At 47.0% G+C, this 23,186-nt stretch overlaps 1 protein-coding gene across 1 annotated transcript in view; it reads left to right on the forward strand.

The window, feature by feature from the left end:
* The first annotated feature begins 3,875 nt into the window (after positions 1 to 3,875).
* Positions 3,876 to 23,186, forward strand: part of LOC110143931 (polycystin-1-like protein 2) — a 106,035-nt gene continuing 86,724 nt past the window's right edge. Inside the window, exons 1-4 of the mRNA XM_070451499.1 lie at positions 3,876 to 4,176; positions 10,631 to 10,795; positions 12,837 to 13,022; positions 19,055 to 19,165. Coding sequence (XP_070307600.1) covers positions 3,876 to 4,176; positions 10,631 to 10,795; positions 12,837 to 13,022; positions 19,055 to 19,165 — 763 coding nt within the window. The remainder of the gene's footprint in view (positions 4,177 to 10,630; positions 10,796 to 12,836; positions 13,023 to 19,054; positions 19,166 to 23,186) is intronic.

Genomic DNA, 23,186 nt, shown 5'->3' on the forward strand with positions numbered 1-23,186 from the left:
GAGCCTATAGCAAGAATCACAGGATGTTCATGCCTTGTGGGCAGCATCCCAGTCCCGAGAAGAGACTTGTCTGAGCGTGGCTCTCCCAGAAGCAGACGCGAAGACCAAGATTCCAGTGCACAGACGGTTCATCTGGGGCGGGAGCCCAGCACACGCCAGTGAAGGAGTGGGCAGTGAGACCAGCAGGGCAGACATTGCCGATGTCATTTAGTCGCTGAGTCGCGTCTGACTCTTTGCGATGCTATGGACTGTAGCCTGCCAGGCTCTGCTGTCCTCGGGATTTCCCAGGTGAGAATACTGGAGTGGGTTGCCATTTCTTTCTCCAGGGTATCTTCCCAACCCGGGGATCAAACCTGTGTCTCCTGCTTGGCAGGCAGATTCTTCACCACCGAGCCACCAGGAAGCCTGTGGTGGACATTAACAGTGCATTATCAAGGCCATTACCTTCTGGGACAACTGAGCTCCCTCGGTGGGGAACTCTGGAGATGGTGTGAACATGTGATCTTGAGAGAGCTGAGGGGTTGACCCAGCAACTTTGGTCAATAACAGTGAGAGTTTCTCCTGAGAGGCTAACTTCCAGAAACTTCCATCCTGTCCCTTGTGTGCAGAGGGAGGCAAAGAGCCACGGGTGCCTGCATTGAGAAGCCTTACATGCCAGTGTCTGCTATAACCCTCAAGAGATAACTCAGATGTTCATAGCAGTGCTGACTAGGATAGCAAAACTGAATAGATGGAGAAAATCACACACAAAATCTAGCAAATGGGAATGGACTACTAAAGGTCCATTTATGAAAGGAGACTCAGCCACCACCATACTGATTTCAAAGCCATTTAGCAACGTGGAAAAGACTTACTATAATGCTAAGAGGGAAAGGCAGGATTCAATGTGAGCTAGTTATATGTGAACTATGATTGTGCCTGAGTAAAATGTTTATCTTCAAGAGAAGAAGCATTCAAAGGAAGCACAAAGAAATGAAAATGTATTAGGGGGATGAAACTGAAAATTCTTTTGCTTTGTAGCCTTATTGATCAAATAAGAGACAAAGATTCAATATGACCAACAAAAACACCAATTCATGTAGAATTGCACTGTTTTCCAAATAAACTGCTTGCAGTTGAGTTCTTGTCTCAGGTTTCTGAGGGAAGCCAGACTAAAGTGGGTTTGTTCCTAGGACTGGGATGTCTGGGCCGCAGGGCATGAACAGCTTTCTGGTTCTTTTTTTTTTGAATGTAAATCCTTCATTTTTCTTTCTGGTTCTTTTTACGGACTCAATGCCCTATTTAAACCAAACCTGCTCTCTTTCTGTTTTCACTTGCTGATAATGCAAACCAGGATTTGGAGGCTTGGGCAGCTGGATTGGATCCCTGGAATCAGGCTCACATGGGTCCAGTCATGTCCTGTGTCTTTTCTTCACATACACAGAGGTTAAGGCACATTGAGAGCTGACATCACCCAGATGAATTCTGTGCCCAGGAGTCTGCAATTAATCAGAATATGAAGAACGTGAAAATGGAATTTAGCCTGCAGATTTGCAATCCTTATCTAATGTCACCAAGCACATTTCATGAGGGACATGAATTAAGCCTTTACCCAGGAGATACACTATCTCTGCTTGTGGCCTTCCACATAGTTTTCTAATGAAAGTCATTTGTTGCTTGGCCCCTAGAGATAAGAGGCTAGCTCTGCCCAGCTGGTGTTTCAGCCTGTGAGTCAGCGCTGACAACGAATCCTACCCAGGGCCCTGCCTGGCGGAACGGCTCCTGAGGGCTTGGAAGTCTTCTGGAAATGGAAACTGGGCTGGGGGTGGGGGTTGGTTTTCAAGGGTCAGCCCCAGGGACCTGGGATGGGGCCAAGTTGGCCAGTGCGATTGAGTCCTACTGTGTGCCAGCCAAGGGACAGACAGAGATTAAGAGACATCATTCCTTTCCCCCAAGAAATGCACAGAATAAAATAATCCAAGTGTACCTCAACAAAAAGATGGATAAACAATATGTGGTCTATATTATCTGCAGTAAAGGAATAAAGTGAAAACTTTGAAAATATTATGCTAGACACAAAGGTACACATATGATTCTGTGTGTATGAAACATCCAGAATAGTTATGTCCATAAAGATAGAAAGTCGTAGTTGCCAGAGGCTGGGGGAGACAGGGATGGGAGTGAAAAACAAAAAGTGGTAACTTAGGTCAGAACAAGTTAACAGCTTAAAACCACACATTAGACAACTGTGTTTTCTGAAGCCATTGGCCACCCTGCCACGAGAATCCATTTATCTGATACCTTTTCTGAAGGCTCCAGAGTCCCACCATGTTGCATGGCTCCCTTCTCCAGCCTCACATTGCTAACTGCCTATGCAGCCCATCTCATCCAGTGCTGTGTTTTGTCCTAATGGTATAAATTGGGCCCTGGTGTCACCCCATCACAACCCAAATGGCCTACACAGATATCTTTCTAAAGAAAAAATTCCCTAGAGAAACTCTGGCATTTTCCCACTGCTAAAGTATCATAGTAATTTTGGGAAACTTAATTAATCTAGAAGGTTATCATGAACAACAAACATTACCCAGAAAGGCAAACGAAAAGCTAAGGTGAGGATATAACATATCTGAAAGACCCTTCATTGAACTTTTATTCTATAAGCTTTTTAGGAATGCCCCCCACCCCAAAAGGAATGAAGCATCAATACCTGCTATAAGATGGATGAACCTTGAAGACATTATGCTAAAGTGAAAGAAGCCAGTCACAAAAGGCCACATAGTGTAGGATTCCATTTAGATGAAATTTTCAGAATAGTGGGTATATAGGATGTACCATATTTTATTAACCAATTTTCTTTCAATGGATGTTTAGGTTGTTTCCAATCTTTCCTTCTTACAAAATTCTGCAACGAATAACCATATATCTATACATATGATATTTCATATATGTATGAATTTTTCTGTAGGTAAAATTCCTAGAAGTAGAACTGCAACATTACAGAGCTTTTGCTTTTAAAATTTTAATAGATGTTTTTTGATAGATATTTCTACACTGCCCACAACAGAGGTTGTACTAATTTATAATTCCAACAGCAATCAGTGAAAGAGCCTGTTTCCTCACATTTTGGGGGTGTATTTGGAAACACTGTCAGGGACCAGTTCTTATAGGGCCTTGAATACAAAGCCAAGAGGTTTGAACTTGATCCATTGACCATGGACACCTGCCTGTTAGAGGGTTTAGACAGTGGGTGAGGAATGGCAGGTTTGAAGTTTTAAGAACTTATTTTCACAAAGACATCATATAAATTGTGTAGGAAATATTTACTCTCAAATAGCCATGAGTGGTAATGTGATGAGTCAGAGAGCAGAAAAAAGTCTTCATTAGGATTGAAGCCATGCTGGGAGAATGTGATTATCATCTGGGCAGAGTGGCCACTCCAGACACTAGAGCTGGATATGAGCACAATTTGGTTTCTTTACCATCCATAACTCTAGCTTCCCTGCTGTTTTTCTTTTATCGCATAGTTCCCACAAGCTGATGGCTCCTCATGAAACATCTAGCCCTGAAAGGTAATGACATAAAACCAATAACCAGGAATTTTTATCAGAAGCTAACAGTTGACCCAATGACAAGCAGACAGGTGATACAGCAATGCTATCTTTCTCTACAAGACTGCTTTGCAAAGTAATTGGATTTGGAACTGTCATGGAACAAAGAGCTGGGGGAAGCAAAAAGGCAGACACATTCATTCTGAGTGTTTTGTCTCTTAAACAAGAGGTTAGTCACTATGATGTGATACAAAAAGAGGAGGAAAGATGGATGGCAGTCAGTTGTGAAGGCACCAACATATGAAGGACCTGAGCCCTCCACCCAGATGCTCCAGCTGAGGTTCAGAGATGAGCGCCTTGGCTGTGGTACTCCTGGGGCTTGCTCTGGGGTTTGGGGCCATTACTGCTAAGCCAGAGGATGGCAGCTTTTGTTCTAAGAGCCAAGTGGCTTTCAGAGATGCTTGCTATGAATTTGTGTCTCTCGGCCGCACCTTCTATGGTGCCCAGAGCTGGTGTGAGGGGCAAGGAGGCCACCTGGTTTTCATTCGTGATGAAGGTACCCAGCAATTTCTGCAGAAGCACCTCTCCCAGGACAGGGAATGGTGGATTGGACTCACAGGGAACTCAGCTCGGAATGGAACCACAGAAGGTAGGTGCTGTGATAATTACACTTTATGGGGAGTTTGTGGCTGTGATTCTCACCATAGCTTCTTATCCAGAGCTCCATTGAACAAATTAATATGTGCCAATTCTCATGATTAGGAGATTCTCCTTTTGGTTGTTTTGTGGATAAAAGGAAATAATTCTTGCTCAGTAGCCAGCAAAGAATCTGGCACACAGCTAACGTGCTAGAAATGTCCTTTTCTTTACTTGTGCCTAAGACTAGCTGTGGCATCTTCAGTTCTTGGTGGAATAGTGCTGGGCACTGTCCTGAGGGCTTCACATCCATTTTCACACTGAATCCTTATCATAATTGATGAGAGTTATTACTGTTGTCCCTACTCGACAGACAAGAAAACTGAGCCTCGGGAAATAATGACTAAGCTATTTCCAAAGCACTTCCATATGTCTTTCCTTACTTGTTATGAGGCTGAAGTGGGTTAAGTGCTTAACACAGTTCAGTTCACATGTTAACGGTCATCCTGGAAACCTGTCCTTATCCTTCTCTCAGTTCTTGGTGGAATAGTGAGCCTTCCGTCAACCCCTGCGCGTTCAGGTGAGTCTTCCTCTTTGCACCTGCAGTACCTTGTCCACTTCTAGCATGACATCAATGCTTAAGTGTCTTCCTCCACACTGTGAACGCTTCAAGGGAAGGACCATTCTGGCCGTTTTTGTTTTCCTGGGGCCCGTACATAACAAAGGATGGGTGTTCATACTTAAGCTTTACACCTGCCCCACGAGGCGAGCACTGCTACACTTATTTTATGGATGGGGAAAATAAGTCCAGAGAGAGGACATGACTTGCTCAAGATGACAGTGTCCTGCCACCATGCATTGCCCTGTAGAAGCTGCTGGGCTTTAGCAGTGAGTAGCTTGGTCTGGGCTGAGCACCTGCGGAAATGTGCCAGCGTGGATGGAAAGGGTTTAATAAAGGAGCAGCCGGCAAAGCTCAGTGTAGGAAACTCACAGCCAGGAGATCTGAATTCTAAGATGCATCTTCAGGTGACATCCATTGAATGGTTTCTTGTTTTGTCGGCACAGGAAGTGTGGATTTCAGTATAGCAGACACTCGTTTTACACGCAGCTAAAGGAGCATGTCTGTTTTAAATGTTTATTTATTTATTATTGGCTGTGCTGGGTCTTTGCTGCTGCATGAAGGCTTTCTCTAGTTGCAGCGAGTGGGGGCTGCTTTCCAGTTGCAGTGGCTTCTCTTGTCCTGGAGCACGGGCTCTAGGGTGCACTGGGTCCCGCAGCTGTTGCGTGTGGCCTCAGTAGTTGTGGCACACAGGCTTAGTCATCCCACAACATGCAGGATCCCCAGGCCAGGGATCCGACCAGTGTCCCCTGCATTGGCAGGTGGATTCTTTACCACTGGACTACCAGAGAGGTCCGCAGCACGTCTGTTTAAAATCTCCAAGGGATGCTGCATGGCTGTTACAGAAAATGGGGTAGATCTGAGTAGGCTGGTAGGTCCCAACCATCCACATTCAGTATTGTTTAAGAAGCAGGGGACTGTCCTGGCTGTGTGCAGTACCATAGCATTTGTGTACTATGCTATGTACTGTTTGTGTACTAGATTCCAGGCACTCTACAGGCTGATATGTGGATACCATTTGTTCTGGAACAATTTGCAAGAATCATAACAATGATGGGAGAAGTCTGTAAGTTGAAACAGGGAAGATGTTTTCATTTTATACCTTTTTGCTCTCTGAGTCTTCTTTAACCATATGTATGGATTCCTTTTCCTCTAAAAAATGGTAAATGTATTTTTAAGTCTTCACAGTAAATATTTCATATCCAGTGCTTTCGAGATCTCTGGTGTTCTTGATATACTTACACACACACACACACACACACACACACAATCTCTCTCTCTCTCACTTCTTCAGTAGTCTTGTCAGTGTATTCAAGTCTCTGAAGAGTTTCATTCAAGCAATGAAAACTACTTTTACTTTAACTCATCGCTATCCACGTATATCTAACAAGTCCCCCTGTTTCTTTCTGGAACATCTCTCACCATCCCAAGGCACACTGCTGTGCTCTTTTTTAGACTGTGCTTAGACATTGCTGGAAGCATCATTTACTTAGGGTGAAATGTCCTATAGATATCAATAGGTCTAGCTGGTCCATTGTGTCATTTAAAGTTTGTGTTTCCTTGTTAATTTTCTGTTTAGTTGATCTATCCACAGGTGTGAGTGGAGTATTAAAGTCTCCCACTATGATTGTGTTATTGTTAATTTCCCCTTTCATTCTTGTTAGCATTTGCCTTACATATTGCAATGCTCCTATGTTGGGTGCATATATATTTATAATTGTTATATCTTCTTCTTGGATTGATCCTTTGATCATTATATAGTGTCCTTCTTTGTCTCTTTACACAGCCTTTATTTTAAAGTCTATTTTATCTGATATGAGTATTGCGACTCCTGCTTTCTTTTGGTCTCCGTTTGCGTGAAATATTTTTTTCCAGCCCTTCACTTTCAGTCTGTATGTGTCCCTTGTTTTGAGGTGGGTCTCTTGTAGACTGCATATATAGGGGTCTTGCTTTAGTATCCATTCAACCAGTCTTTTTCTTTTGGTTGGGGCATTCAACCCATTTACATTTAAGGTAATTATTGATAAGAATGGTCCCGTTGCCATTTGCTTTGTTGTTTTGGGTTCGCGTTCATACAGCCTTTCTGTGTTTCCTGTCTAGAGAAGATCCTTTAGCATTTGTTGAAGAGCTGGTTTGGTGGTGCTGAATTCTCTCAGCTTTTGCTTGTCTGTAAAGCTTTTGAGTTCTCCTTCATATCTGAATGAGATCCTTGCTGGGTACAGTAATCTAGGTTGTAGGTTATCCTCTTTCATTACTTTAAGCATGTCCTGCCATTCCCTTCTGGCCTGAAGAGTTTCTAATGACAGATCAGCTGTTATCCTTAAAGGAATCCCCTTGTGTGTTATTTGTTGTTTCTCCCTTGCTGCTTTTAATATTTGTTCTTTGTGTTTGATCTTTGTTAATTTGATTAATTGTGTCTTGGGGTGTTTCACCTTGGGTTTATCCTGTTTGGGACTCTCTGGGTTTCTTGGACTTGTGTAACTATTTCTTTCCCCATCTTAGGGAAGTTTTCAGCTATTATCTCCTCGAGTATTTTCTCACGGCCTTTCTTTTTGTCTTCTTCTTCTGGGACTCCTATGATTCGAATGTTGGGGCATTTCACATTGTCCCAGAGGTCCCTGAGGTTGTCCTCATTTCTTTTGATTCTTTTTTCTTTCTTCCTCTCTGCTTCATTTATTTCCACCATTTTATCTTCTACCTCACTTATCCTATCTTCTGTCTCCGTTATTCTACTATTGTTTCCCTCCAGAGTGTTTTTGATCTCATTTATTGCATTTTTCATTTTTAGTTGACTCTTGTTTATTTCTTCTAGGTCCTTGTTAAACATTTCTTGCATCTTCTCAATCCATGTCTCCAGGTTACTTATCTGTAACTCTATTTTGTTTTCAAGATTTTGGATCATTTTTATTATCATTATTCTAAATTCTTTTTCAGGTAGATTCCCTATCTCCTCCTCTTTTGTTTGGCTTGGTGGGCATTTTTCATGTTCCTTTACCTGCTGGGTATTTCTCTGCCTTTTCATCCTATTTAGATTGCTGGGTTTGGGGTGGCCTTTCTGTATTCTGGAGGTCTGTGGTTCCTTTTTATTGTGGAGGTTTCTCCCAGTGGGTGGGGCTGGGTGTTTGGCTTGTCGAGGTTTGCTGGTTAGGGAAGCTTGTGTCGGTGTTCTGGTGGGTGGAGCTGGATTTCTTCTCTCTGGAGTGCAATGGAGTGTCCAGTAGTGAGTTTTGAGATGGGTCTATGGGTTTGGTGTGACTTTGGGCAGCCTGTATATTGACACTCAGGGCTATGTTCCTGCGTTGCTGGAGAATTTGCGTGGTATGTCTTGCTCTGGAACTTATTGGCTCTTGGGTGGTGGTTGGTTGCAGTGTAGGTATGGAGGCTTTTGGATGATCTCTTATTAATTAATGTTCCCTGTAGTCAGGAGTTCTCTGGTGGTCTCAGGTTTGGGGCTTAAGCCTCTTGCCTCTGGATTTCAGTCTTATTCTTTCAGAAGCCTCAAGGCTTCTCCCTCCATACAGCACTGATAATACAACTTCCAGGTTAATGGTGAAAGGATTCTCCACAGTGAGGGGCACCCAGAGAGGTTCACAGAGTTACATGAAGAAGAGGAGAGGGAGGAAGGAGATAGAGGTGAGCAGGAGGAGAAAAGGGGGGACCTAAGAGGAGAGAGACAGATCTACACAGTACTCCATTCCCTAAGTGTTCTCCGTAGCCCAGACGCCCACAGAGATTCACAGAATTGGACTGAGAAGAGAAGGGGGAGGGAGGAAATAGAGGTGATCTGGGGGAGAAAAAGGAGAGTCAAAAGGGGAGAGAGTAATCTAACCAGTAATCACACTCCTGAGTAAAAATGGTTACTGAAGGTTGGATTCTTAAATGTCCAAAATTGATATCAAATACTGAAAAACAAAGATTAAAAATCTAGAGTAGAGGTTAGACTCTTAAAAATACAATATTAAAAAAAACAAAAACACAAAAAATTTAAGAAATGTATATGGAGTTTGCTTTAAAAATAGGGTACTTTTTTTGCAAGGTTATAGTGGGTTATAAAAGTGAAAATTAAGGAGTAATAGAGGAGCAATAGAAGACTTTAAAAAAGAAAAGAGAAAAAAAATTTTTTAATTAAAAAAATAATAATAGTCAAAATATATCTAGGAATTCCTCCGGAGCTGTTGCGGGCAGTGTGGATTCGGTTCAGTTTCAGGTAGCTCCTTGTTCGAGCTTACACTTCTCGATATCTATAGGCCCCTTCCAGTGTAGTCGGTGTTAACTACAGGGATTTTAATCTGTTGCACCTGTCACTTATAAAGCGGTTCCCTGTGTTTATTTGGCTTCTGTTTGCAGGTCTCTTCAGCGTCTAACTTCCGTCCTGACACAGGCGGGCGGAGGTGGTCTCTTGTTTAGGTTCGCTTGTTCAGTCGTGCTGTGGGGAGGGAGGGGTGCTGCAGACAAATATCACTGGTGCGTGTGGGGAGCACTCGCAGTGTTCCGGCCACACTGGGTTTGCCCCCGCTCACGGTGTGTGTGCTTTCCCCGTCTACACTGCTCAGGCTCCAGGCTGCTCTCCAGGGAGCGGGCCCTGAGTTGCGTGCACTTCCCAGGCCTAAGCCGCTCAGGTTCAGGTTTTCGGGTACTCCACAAAAGCACAGGCTCGGTTGGGCCTGCGTTTTGTGCTCAGGCAGCCAGGAGCTTGACGAGTGCACTCTCCCCGGGTGCAGGGCGCCTTATCCCCTCCGCGGTCCCAGCCTCAGTTTCCCGGCTCGCTGGTCCGGTGCGCCCTGTGTCTCTTCTGGGGAGCTGATCTCTGGCTGCAACCCTCCTGGCGGATGTCAACCATCCAGAATCTCAGGAAGTCTTTGGTTAGAGACTGGAGGCCTGTTTGCAGTTTGGTAGGGGATGCCGTCCCTGGGGCCGAGTTTGCCCCTTTCCCCTCCCCCCTGCCTCCTGCCTCTGGTGGGGGATGGGTCGGTCCGCAGCCCGCTAGCTCTTCTCTGGTATTCACTCAGTCCTTTGTTTTGGGAACGGGCGGGTAGTGCCTTAGTTTAGGGCTTTTCGCAGGTTAATTCTCTCTCTCTTGCTATCCCACAGTTTAAGTTGCTATCTCATGTTAGCTCCCTCCGATTGCCCTCAGGGCATTCAGGCCCGGTCCTTACCCTAAGCACTGCCGCCCACTCCTCTCCATTCCGCCCCCACTTGCTGGTGGCGGATGCGAGCGTCGGGTACTTTTTTGCTGGGAGTTGCTTTTAGGCATGTAATCTGTGGGTTTTATTTTTCCTCCCAGTTAGGTTGCCCTGCGAGATTCGAACACTTCCCCCAGATCTTCTGGTGAGAGGGTTTCCTGGTGTTTGGAAACTTCCTCTATTAAGGCTCCCTACCCAGGACGGATCTCCGTACCTAACTCTTTTGTCTTTCTTTTTATCCTTTACATTTTGTCCTGCCTCCTTTCGAAGACAATGGGCTGCTTTTCTGGGTGCCTAGTGTCCTCTGCTAGCGGTCAGAAGTTGTTTTGTGGAGTTTGCTCAGCGTTCAAATGATCTTTTGATGAATTTGTGGGGGAGAAAGTGGTCTCCCTGTCCTATTCCTCTGCCATCTTAGCTCCTCCCTCAGCATCATTTATTTAATCAAACTGCCTTGCATAGCCTCTCTGGCTCAGTGCCCTGGTTTGCAGGTCAAGAAACCTGGAAGACAGGTCTTCCTGTCTTACATTGGAACACAGTGGCTAGGCAATGCCCCTGCACTGGTTTGGCACAGAGGCCTTCAGGCCGTCCGTCAGCACTGATTAAGCACCCGCTGCAGACAAGGAGTGGTGCTGGGGCAAGGCCTGGTGGTCGTGTTCCCATTCCAGGGCCCAGGATCTGGATGGATGCCTCATGTGTGAGCTACAGCCACTGGCGCCGAGGGCAGGATGCTTCTGCACCCAACGCCTGCAGCTACATTGGGAGAGACCCTTCCTTTAGGTGGGTGGCCTCGGACAACTGCACGCAGGAGTTCGCCTTCATCTGCGAGTTTGGTGAGTTGGCCTCTGCTCTGGGGTCTCCCTGCATCTCTTTCTGTCTCTTGGTTTGTCTTTCTCTCTGCAGCCCTTCTCTCACCGTGTCTCTCTTTGTATCTCTCTCTGTCTCTGTCTCTCTAAATGCCCGCGGTCTGTGTGTGTGTGATGCTCTGTGTCTCTGTGTCTCACTCCATCGTCTCTCCAGCTTGCAGCCCTGTCCACTTATCTGCCTACCTCTGTGCTAGTCTCACGTGTCTCTGTCTTTCCCTCTACAACCTGCATCAGAGGGAGATGCTCGGCCCCATTTCCTCTCCTTTCCAGTCTTCCGTGGAAGGAGATGTGGTCCCAGGAGCTTGTTCTCACTTGCCCTTGACTCCTGCTCCCTGGTCAGCCTGGCTTTGGGCCCCTCACCCCCAACTCCTGAATCCCCTCCATGCTCTGCTCTTGTGCGCTTTCCAGCTGCTGCCCGTGGTTGACCCTTTGTGGGCCCTGGGGGCTGTGTGTGTGTGTGAGTCCCTGAAGGCATGTCCTGTGGCTCCATGCTGGGTCCTGCCTGCCATGTGGGGCTTGGTCTTGGAGTTGAGCTATCCCATGGTCCCCTGACCCTCAAGCCAGGCTCAATAGAAGCTTCTGGGCTTCCTGGGCTCAGCTCTTTCCCTGTTTCTAAGCCCCTTAGTGGAGACTCTGGCTTTTAGGCCCCCTTCTGGGCTCAGACACCTACAGGGGTCCCTGCTCTATTCTCCCCATGCTCAGCTTTAAATAGGTGCCATTCGAGCTTAACTCTCCTGCCTGGCTGATTCTGAAACTCAGAAACTTTGTGCACCTGTGGGTTATGCAACTTCCCTGGCTTCTTACCAAAGTCCCTCCCCCAGCCCCACCAGCCTGCACTGCATTCCCCACCCCCACTGCAAGCCTGTCTCAGCACCTTCAGCCCCAGGAACTGAACTGTGCACGCCTGGTGCACTTACTTGTCACACAGTAGGAGGACCTCTACTATTCTGTTGCAGGCCTACTACAAAGTTAAGGAAAGGGAGGCTCAGAAGTTCTGGGGCAAGTTCCTGGCCCAAGGTCACACACCTAGGAAGTGAGATGAGATGTGACGATCAGAGACAGAGAGACGGGGGGAGATGCTATGCTGCTGGCTTTGAAGATAGAGGAAGGGGCCACAGGATGAGGACTGTAGGGGCCTCTAGAAGCTAGAAAAGGCAAGGGAATCAATTCTCCCCTAAAGGCTCCAGAAGCAATCAGCCCTGGCCACACCTGGATTTTAGCCCAGTAAAGCCCACACTGAACCACGACTATAAGAAGATAAATTTGTGATGCTTAAGCCACTAAGTTTGTGGTCATTTGTTACAGCAGCCATAAGAATGAACACAGATTTTGGTGTCAGCCTCTGCCCTGTGGCGCTCCCACCAGGTAGACAGGCCTGAGTTTGAAGCCAGTGGTTCCTACTTTCTGCTGTTCACACCTGAGCAGGTCAATAAATAAATGCTTACTGAGTGTGGACCACATGCCAGGAGCTGGGCTGGAGTGGGGTCTCAACATAGGGACCCCACAGAGCCCAGTGTCACCAAAGAAGAGGATAACAGTACAGCTCACGACTGGTAAAAAGACCCAATGAAATCACTCATTCATTCAAAAAATGCTTGTTTAGCATCTTTAATGTTCCAGGCGTTGCTTTCGGATAAGGCTCAAGGAAGGTACTTAAACAGGCAGAACAATAGTTGCCACCTCTGTAGCCCCGACTCTACATGTAAAGATTCTTCTGATCCTCCTAACAGTTCTGTGGGGAGTGGTATTGACTGCCCCACTCAGGGGAGGCACAGAGAAGCCAAGTAACCTGCAGAAGGCAGCACAGCCAGAGCAAGGCCGGGCTGGCCCAGACCCTGGGCAGTCTGGCTCTGGACCCACGCTCATGCTCACTACCTTGTTTCTCACCCCTGATGAGTCAGCTCCCACTGTGTCCAGCATCTCACAGTCCTGACCCGAGGCCCCTCCACTTCCCACCAACGGGCACTGGCCCATCTGCGGCCATGTGTCCCCCTTACCTTTGCCACAGGTGTCGGCCAGAGTCTGGCCTGCGAGGGCCTCAATGCCACCATGCACTGTGGCTCGGGGGAGGTCATCCAGATCCAGGAGGCTTTCTATGGGCGCCGGACACCCCATTACTGCATCCAGGAGGCCGGACGCCCCTCAGACCTGGAGGAGGAATGCAGCTGGGTCAGCGTCAAGGATGAGGTGGCAGGTAGGACCCCAGGGCTTTGCAGCTTTGGCTGCCAGGGCAGGGCACTTCCCGGTGTCCTGTGCCCAGCAAAGGGGGCTGGGAGGACTGCACGACCTGCACATCTGAACTTGGGCCTCTTTCATGGGGAAAACCGGCCAGTCTGCCCGCACCAAGTAAGGGAGTAAGGGGGCTGTGGCTCACACCTCACCTGACATCAAAGCCACCTGATGAATCTGGTGGGCATTTTGCTCCCCACGCCATTTTGCTCAAGCAGTGCAAACGATACTGCTTTCTCTTCCTAATTTAAACTTCTAAAATTTCAAAATAATTCAAATGTACAGACAAGACTAAAAAACAGTTCAACAAACTCCTTGGACTCAATACCCAACTTTGTCAGATCTTAACATTATTCCTTATTTGCTTAACATTCTCTCATTACCAAAATAAATAAAATGTTAGATCACCCATCATTCCTCTTGATACATGTACTAGCATATTTGTTTCACCTATTATTTGACTATATCATAGTTTAGCTCTTCCTTTATTGAGAGATGTGTGGATTGATCCTTGCTATGTGAACAATCCTTAAATAATTGTTTTTCTTTGTCCAAACAAACAACCATTCTGGGTGGTATCTCCCTTTCACATGGGAGGATTTCTCCAGAGCCTTGTTTTCCTAAACCAGATTAAATCTGCCTCTGAGCCAGGTTCGTCTGGTGACAAGGATTTTCCCTTGGAAAACAATTTGCTCCTCTCCCCACACGTCTGACCCACATTGCCCTTGCTCCCTTTAGAGCAGGCGCCGGGGAAGGAAATGCTGACTTCAGCTAGGTGGTCCTCTCCGACTCCCTCGCTGGTCCCACATTCCTGAGACCGTGGCTCCCCAAGGGGGAATGGCCTGGGCTGGATGGGCCGATGAGTATGCCTCACTCACAGGTGGAGCTCAGTGGGCTATTTCCTCAAACACTCAGGTGCAAGCTCTCAAACCTTGTAGCCACACCCAGAAGGCACACTGGATGAAGCCCTGCATCCTTTGGGGGAAGTTTGGAGGAGGTATGGGCAGAGCCCCAGGAGGTGTCTGTTTGTATCTAAGAGCCACCATCACTCATTCATTCAGTCAGTTTGCCAACAGACATTAATTGAGCACCAACAGTATGCCACGCACAATAGTGGGCTCTGTGGATTCAGCGATGAATAAAACACAATCTGTTCTTCAACAGAGGTCACAGTCTAATGGGGAGATAGACACAAATGCAGGCTATTAGCACTGTGCTGAGTGTCACACAGAAGGGAGCAAAGCTGCTTCTTAGTAACTCATGCAAAACTCACTTTGTACCTGCTCCATGTATCAGGCACTGTTCTGTGTGCAGGAGATAGAGCAGTGGGCAAAAACAAAGCAAAACAAAACATGCCCTCCCTCTTGGAGACTGTACTCTAGTGCTATGGGTGCCCCTAGTAGGGAAAGAACTCACGCTGAGGGATGTAGCAAACTGGGTCCCGGCAGGAAACCAGAAATCATGCTAGGTCTTCCAATAGAGTGGACTACCCAAGTCATGGAAGGGCTGAGAAGCCAAACAGGAGATAAGGATGCAACCCTGAGATCAGAGCAGCACAAAGCCACTGCCGTCCCAAAGGGCTGGAGGGACAGCCACAGAGGATGTCACAGCAAAACCAGAAGTCAGGGCTGCCCAGCAGGTGCTGGGACCACGATGGAGGCTGCCTTGTGGGAGCCAGGACCAGCGGGGAGGTCCTCGCCAGAGGGATCTGGGGCTGCAGAGGAGCTACTGTAAGAATGGGTGACAGGCATCCTGCCTGCACCGCTTCCCATCTGGGGCAGGAAGAATTGTGAACGCCAAGGTCCTGCCTGCACCGCTTCCCATCTGGGGCAGGAAGAATTGTGAACGCCAAGGTTCCCGCCCCGTCTCCGGAACTGTGGGTATGATGAGATGCCAGGACCGTGAATTTGATAAATTCACGTGGCAAGAGGGTCTCTGTGCAAGTAATTATGGTTGCTAATCTTAAAATAGGGAGATTATCCTGGATTACCCAAGTGGGCACAGTCTAATCGCATGAGCCCCTCAAAGCAGAGAACTTTCTCCAGCTAGAAGCATAAGACAGACGTGGCAGATGGAGAAGTTGGGTAGATTCGAGCATGAGACAGATCTGATGGTCACTGCAGGCTCTGAGATACAGGAGGCCATGTGGAAGGACTGGAGAGAGGCCTCTAAGAGCTAAGAGCGGTCCCAGCTGACAGCCAGAAAGGACATGGGACCTCAGTCCTACAGTCCCAAGGAACTGAGTTCAGCCATCAGGAAGAGTGAGATTGGAGGCAGGTTCCTCCCCAGAAGCTCCAGGAAGGAAACACAGCCCTGCTGTGACACTGTGATTTCAGCCTGTCATACCCTGAGCAGAGCCCGGGTGAGCCACCCAGACCTCTGGCCTCCAGAACTGTGAGGTAATAAATGTGCACTGCTTATGCCACCAAGTTCCTGTTATTTGCTACAGCAGCCACTGGACATTTCGTAGACGTAGTATGACTATTCCTGGAGGAATAGGCTAATACATTGTCTCCAGTCTTCCATCAGCACCTGCTAGAGCACAGGGGAGTGTGGGAAATGTAGTTCCCCGAATTTGAAACCAAGGGGGGTGAGGGTGGATCTGCAGGCTGATGGTCAAAGGGCTGGCCCACTTCCCAGGGTAGGTGAGATCTAACTGAGACCTGAAGATCTGATAGGAATCACGCAGGAAAAGGACAACAGGGTGAATGGGGGGTGGTGTTTAGGGAGGGGGAGAGCCTGTGTCGGTCTTGGGGCCGAGAAAGAGTGTGGTAGGCGTAGGGAGCTGCAAAGTGCTCAGCGCAGGTAGAGGTGGGGCGCTCGCACCCGAGGAACCCAGGCTGCAGCCCAGGATGTTGGGGGAGCACTGGAAGCTTCAGAGCAGGGGAGGAACATGGCCAGGTGTATTTTAAAGCCACCCACAGGCTGCTGTGAGTCCAGGCAAGGGAGGCTGATGCCAGAAACCCAAGTGAGAGAGGCTGGGGGCACAGACTAGGGCAGTGCAGATGGAGAGAAAGGGACAGGTTTCAGAAACAGGAAGTACTGATGGGACTCATCAATAATGGGAGTCCAGGATGGCCTTGGCATTGAGAGGAGAGGCTGGAGGAGGAGCAGCTGGTGGAGAGGGGAGAAAGGAGATTGTACTCAGGTCCTGGGGCTGCCTTACCAAGTACCACAGACTGAGCAGCTTAAAACAACAGAAATACATTCTCTGGCAGTCTGGAGGCCGAGTCCAAAATCAAGATGAGAGCTGGACTTCTCTAGCTCTGAAACCTGCAGAGGAGAGCCCTTCCTCTCCTCATCTAGCAGACAGTATTTGTCGGCAACACTCTGCCATAAACCCTTGTAGATGTGTCTCTCTAATCTCTGCTTCCAGCTTCGCGTGTCCTGTCTCTGTGTTCACAGGACAGCAATCATACTGGACAAAGGGCTCACCCTAATGACCTCATCCTAACTTGATTATGTTTGCAAAGACTCTATTTCCAAGTAAGCTCACACGCACAGGCACCAAAGGCTAGAACTTCAAGATACATTTTAGGGGACACACTTGAACTTTAGTCTGAGATCAAAACCTCATTTCAGGATATGAGAGACTCGGGGTACCCTGTGACATCCATGTGTAGATGCTGTGTAGATGACTGGACACACAGGATCGGAACTCAAGAGAAACCTAGACAAGAGACATAAATTGAAGAGTCATTGGTCCATGGCTAATAACAACAGGTGAGGGTTATTAGTCTAAAATCAGTATGGATGGTGACTGCAGCCATGAAGTTAGAAGACAATTGCTTCTCAGTAGGAAAATTATGACAAACCTAGACAGTGTGTTGAAAAGCAGACACATTACTCTGCTGACAAAAATCCATACAGTCAAGGCTATGGTCAAGGCTGTGGTCTTCCCAATGATCACCTACAGTTGTGAGAGCTGGACCATAAAGAAGGCAGAGCACCAAAGAATTGATGCCTTTGAACTGTGGTGCTGGAGAAGATGCCTGAGAGTCCCTTGGACAGCAAAAAAAAAGCAACCCTGGTTCTTCCCAGTGCACCAGGTCCGAGCATTTGTCTCATGCATCCAACCAGAGGGATCGGGCGGAGAGGGAGGTGGGAGGGGGGATCGGGATGGGGAACACATGTAAATCCATGGCTGATTCATGTCAATGTATGACAAAACCCACTACAATATTGTAAAGTAATTAGCCTCCAACTAATAAAAAAAAAAAAAATAGAACCAGATAAAGTCAAATCTAAAAAAAAAAAAAAAAGCAACCCTGAATACTCATTGGAAGAGCTGATGCTGAAGCTGAAGCTCTAATATTCAGTTACCTGATGCAAACAGCCGACTCATTGGAAAAGTCTCTGATACTAGGAAAGGTTGAGGGCAGGAGGAGAAGAAGGAGTCAGAGGATGAGATGGTTGGATGGCATCACCAATGCAGTGAACACGAACTTGGGCAAACTCTGGGAGATAGTGAGGGACAGGAAGGCCTGGCATGCTGCAATCCATGGGGTCACAAACAGTGGGACACGACTGGGCAAGTGAACACAACAAGACAAGAGGGAGGCATGAAACCATGACACAGGGGGAGGAATCAGGGCCAGGAGAGAATCTGAGGATGGGGTGGGGCTTGCCTGGCAAAGTAACTGGACAGGCAAAGAGCACTGAGATATGCCCAAATCTGGGACTTTCCTGGTGGCACAGTGAATAAGAGTCGGCTTCCCAATAAAGAGGACTCAGGATTGATCCCTGGTCTAGGAAGACTGTACATGCCACGGAGCAACTAAGCCCCCACGCTGCAGCTACTGAGTCTGCATGCCACAACTACTGAAGCCTGTGCGCCTAGAGTCTGCTCTGCAGTAAGAGAAGCTACTGCAATGAGAAGACCACACACTGCCACAAAGAGTAGCCCCAGTTCGCTGCAGCTAGAGAAAGTCCATATAAAGCAATGAAGACCCAGCACAGGCAAAAATATAAATAAAAGTAGAAAGAAAACTAAATTTTAATTTTAGTTACCAGTCAGGTCCGACTCTTTGCTACTCCATGGTAGCTTTGGTATCGCTATACTCTTTGAGTAGAGAGTAAGAGTATAACCATGATATAGCTCACCAAGCTCCTCTGTCCATGGGATTTCCCAGGCAAGAATACTGGAGTGGGTTGCCATTCCCTTCTCCAGAGGATCTTTCCAACCCAGGGATTGAAGCCAGGTCTCCTGCATTGCAGGCAGTCTCCTGCATTGCAGGCAGATTCTTTACCTACTGAGCCACTAACCCTAGTAAAGTTGTTTTAAAAAATAAATATGTATGCCAAACTCTGGAGCAAGCATGGGTTTCTGAGAGATAAAAGAGGACAAGGAAGGTGATGTAGTGCGGGGCAAACCTCCAGGATGCTCTGGAGCCAAGGAGGGAGCCAGGACCTGCCTGCCCCTTCTCCAGGCCTCTCTAGGCATCTATCACATCTACATGGGTGGAGGGAGGGGGTTTGGGATGACCCGCAGTTTCTGACCAGACCACACCCCTCTCCTGTGGACACCTGGCGCCCTTGGCGGACACAGAGTTCCTAACCTTGTCCTCTCTTTGCCAGTTCTCAGGGTGTGGAATTCTACCTTAGGTCATCTGACTAGATGCCACTGGACCAGTGATTCTTAAAGTGGGGTCCCTGGGCCAGCAGCCTCGACATCACCTGTTAGAAAAGCAAATTCTCAAGCTGCCGGCCAAAACTACTGCATTTAAATCAGGGTCTGGAATCTGTGTCGTCACAAGCCCCCCTGGGGATTCTGGTATATTCCAACATTCTGGACCCTGAGCTATTGGAGGGAGGGAATCTACTTTTCTCTCAGCCAGCACCAGGCTCGGTGCCGGGTCTTCAGTTGACACCAACTGGTGCTTGCTGGGGGCGCGGTGTGTGAATGAGCAAATGCAAGGTCGTTCATCTCTTGTCTGGTGTTGTCCCCTGTCTCCTTCACACGGCTCCTGTCTCCTCTGGGATGTGGGCGCCTCCCAGGCCAGTGCCAGGGGCTACAGGCCTGCCAGGTGGCAGCAGATGGGACCTACTTTGGAGACCTGTGCCCCAGCCGGGGCAGCTACCTGTGGGTGCAGTACCTGTGCCGGGAAGGTGAGTCCCCAGCTTGCCTGGGTGTGGGAATTCCCTTCTTACTTCCAAGCCATGTCTAGTCCCTCTTGGAGCAGAGGCAGCAGCCATCCACAGGGTGGATCTGCTGTGTGCTGAGACCTCCTCACTCAAAACTGCTGCACTCAAAACTCCCTGCCTGGCTTAGCCTGGGGGAAAACCACTTGAGGTTCAGTTGCAAAACAAGCCATCAAACCAGAAGTTTAAAATAACTGTTTTAACCCCAAGACCTTTCAAATTAAATTTCATGGATTGAGCCAATAAACACAACAGACAAAACCGAGATTACTTGATTAGAAGGATTCCTACATGCCACACCCACTCAACCACCCCCCCCCCAATTGCCTGCCATTTTAGAATGCACAAGGGCTTTCACAAATCTAAAAAACCATAAGCGTAACCCAACTACCACAGTTCCTGCAAGTTTTATGAATCAAGAAGGAAAACTCCCCCCATTCAATTCTACAATCCTGTTTGCTATTAGAAACAACTGTTAACTATTCAGATAAAATTTTCCTTCCTTTTAAAGTATTTTCATAGACAGCCATAGACATGAATGTACAGATGTATATTTTTATACAAATATACATGAGTTAAACATATTAGTCTACAACTCAATGTTTTTCACTTACTAATATATCCTGGACATCTCTCCAAGTCACTACTTTATCCTTTTAATGACTGCACAGTATCCCATCGTAAGTGAAAGTGAAGTCGCTGGTCGTGTCCAACTCTTTCTGACCCCATGGACTGTAGCCCACCAGGCTCCTTGGTCCACAGGATTTTCTAGGCAAGAGTACTGGAGTGGGTTGCCATTGCCTTCTCCCGTCATAAGATTAAGTCAAAATTTACTTAACCTGTTTCCCTCTTGATGGACACTTAGACTGCATCTGAGTTTTCCTTCTTACAGATCACTCTATGGTGATCTCTTGTGCATGTATCTTGGCATGTACCTGGGATTATTTTTAGAGGAGAGATCCCTAGTAGCAGACATGCTGGGTCATAGAGTAGGTGCATTTTATTTTATTTTATTTTATTATTTATTTATTTATTTATTTATTTTTTTTTTTTACTTTTTATTAGAGTACGTGCATTTTAAATGTTAGTAGATATTGCCACATTACCCTCCAAAATGGTTGTATCGAGTTCATTCTTACTAACAATGCCAATTCCCCTTGGGTTGGGACACCACATTATGCCCTTGTCCAACCAATTAATTGGTCAGAACAGCAAATTCTACTGAGGCTGTGAGTAATGGAGCAAGGAGCTCTGCAGAGGAAGGATGAGTCAGGGAAGGTTGGGGTCCCTAGGGGCCATCCAGGAGAGCAGAACCCACAGAGACAGAAGGAAGAAGGCTTCATAGAAGAGAAGGTACAGGACGTGGGGGTGGCATTAGTTTATGGAACACACATGAGTGGAATAAGAGTTAGCAGGGTGTCTTGTTTTGTTTGCTGGGAAGAAAGGCCACGTGGTTTGGCAGCAGTTTCCGTTTGGTGATTTTGCTCCTGGACAAAGGGTGCCCTTGGAGATCTGCCAGTCACAGCCTCAGTGTCATTAGACACACACACAGCTTAGGGCAGGGGGTGAGCTGGGTCTGGCTGCCACATGGACCAGATTTTCTGTCTCGACTTTGATTTCAAATATCCTGTCCCTTGTGAAACAGTGTGTTCTGATCACATCAGCTTCTGATTTCTGAAGGGAGGAACTTCATCCAGCAGTCCCCTTTCCCACACCCCCCGGCCTTTGTGCCCAGAACAGCCTGCTGCATCCCGAGTTTCCTCGGATGATTGTGAATCAGGACCAATCAGGACCGCGGCTGCTTTCTGACCAGCTCAGGAAAGTCCTTTTCATTTGTGTCTCCTTTTTGTTTCTTTTCCCTTCTCATTTGTGTCAGAAACCAAAAGATGGTATTGCACAAATTAGCCCAGGGCTGCATGAACCCCAGAAGTTCTACCCTTCACCCATCCTGTAGGCTAACTTATGAAGCTTAAGGTTTTGTAAAATGTAAGGAGCACTAAATGGCTAACGATGATTCATCAGCCACCCTAACCAAGGAAATTTTTCTAAAGATGCTTTGCCTTTTGTCTTTTTAAAGCATTTTAAAGTACATTTAGACAATCAATGGATCCTAGTTAAATAAATTAGGGTACATTGTGCAGCTATTAAAGGGTATAAGAGCTCTCTGACTGAATTCATACAGAACAATCTCCAAGATATATTAAGTGAAAAAAAAATGGAAGGTGCCAAATAGTGAACAGAGCACCATCTGTATAAATAAAAAAGTATGTACATGCTTGTGCATGTGTCAGTTCAGTTCAGTCGCTCAGTCGTGTCCGACCCTTTGCGACCCCATGAATCGCAGCACGCCAGGCCTCCCTGTCCATCACAAACTCCCGGAGTTTACTCAAACTCATGCCCATCTAGTCAGTGATGCCATCCAGCCATCTCATCCTCTGTCGTCCCCTTCTCCTTCTGCCCCCAGTCCCTCCCAGCATCAGGGTCTTTTCCAATGAGTCAACTCTTTCCATGAGGTGGCCAAAGTATTGGAGTTTCAGTTTCAGCATCAGTCCTTCCAGTGAACACCCAGGACTGATCTCCTTTAGGATGGACTGGTTGGATCTCCTTGCAGTCCAAGGGACTCTCAAGGGTCTGCTCCAACACCACAGTTCAAAAGCATCAATTTTTCGGTGCTCAGCTTTCTTCACAGTCCAACTCTCACATCCATACATGACCATTGGAAAAACCATACCCTTGACCAGACGGACCTTTGTTGGCAAAGTAATGTCTCTGCTTTTTAATATGCTATCTAGGTTGTCCATAACTTTCCTTCCAAGGAGTAAGCGTCTTTTAACTTCATGGCTGCAGTCACCATCTGCAGTGATTTTGGAGCCCCCCAAAATTAAGTCTGACACTGTTTCCACTGTTTCCCCATCTATCCGCCATGACGTGATGGGACCAGATGCCATGATCTTAGTTTTCTGAATGTTGAGCTTTAAGCCAACTTTTTCACTCTCCTCTTTCACTGTCATCAAGAGGCTTTTTAGTTCCTCTTCACTTTCTGCCATAAGGGTGGTGTCATCTGCTTATCTGAGGTTATTGATATTTCTCCTGGCAATCTTGATTCCAGTTTGTGCTTCTTCCAGACCAGCGTTTCTCATGATGTACTCTGCATATAAGTTAAATAGGCAGGGCGACAATATACAGCCTTGATGTACTCCTTTTCCTATTTGGAACCAGTCTGTTGTCCCATGTCCAGTTCTAACTGTTGCTTCCTGACCTGCATACAGGTTTCTCAAGAGGCAGGTCAGGTGGTCTGGTATTCCCATCTCCTTCAGAATTTTCCACAGTTTGTTGTGATCCACACAGTCGAAGGCTTTGGTGTAGTCAATAAAGCAGAAATACATGTTTTTCTGGAACTCTCTTGCTTTTTCGATGATCCAGAGGATATTGGCAATTTGATCTCTGGTGCCTCTGCCTTTTCTAAAACCAGCTTGAACACCTGGAAGTTCTCGGTTCACGTATTGCTGAAGCCTGGCTTGGAGGATTTTGACCATTACTTTACTAGCGTGTGAGATGAGTGCAATTGTGCGGTAGTTTGAGCATTCTTTGGCATTGTCTTTCTTAGGGATTGGAATGAAAACAGACCTTTTCCAGTCCTGTGGCCACTGCTGAGTTTTCCAAATTTGCTAGCATATTGAGTGCAGCACTTTCACAGCATCATCTTTCAGGATTTGAAATAGTTCAACTGGAATTCCATCACATCCACTAGCTTTGTTCGTAGTGATGCTTTCTAAGGCCCACTTGACTTCACATTCCAGGATGTCTGGCTCTAGGTGAGTAATCACACCATTGTGATTATCTGGGTCGTGAAGATCTTTTTTGTACAATTCTTCTGTGTATTCTTGCCACCTCTTCTTAATATCTGCTGCTTCTGTTAGGTCCATACCATTTCTGTCCTTTATTGAGCCCATTTTTGCATGAAATGTTCCCTTGATATCTCTAATTT

Source organism: Odocoileus virginianus, chromosome 20, assembly GCF_023699985.2.
Source record: "Odocoileus virginianus isolate 20LAN1187 ecotype Illinois chromosome 20, Ovbor_1.2, whole genome shotgun sequence".
Lineage (NCBI taxonomy): Eukaryota > Metazoa > Chordata > Mammalia > Artiodactyla > Cervidae > Odocoileus > Odocoileus virginianus.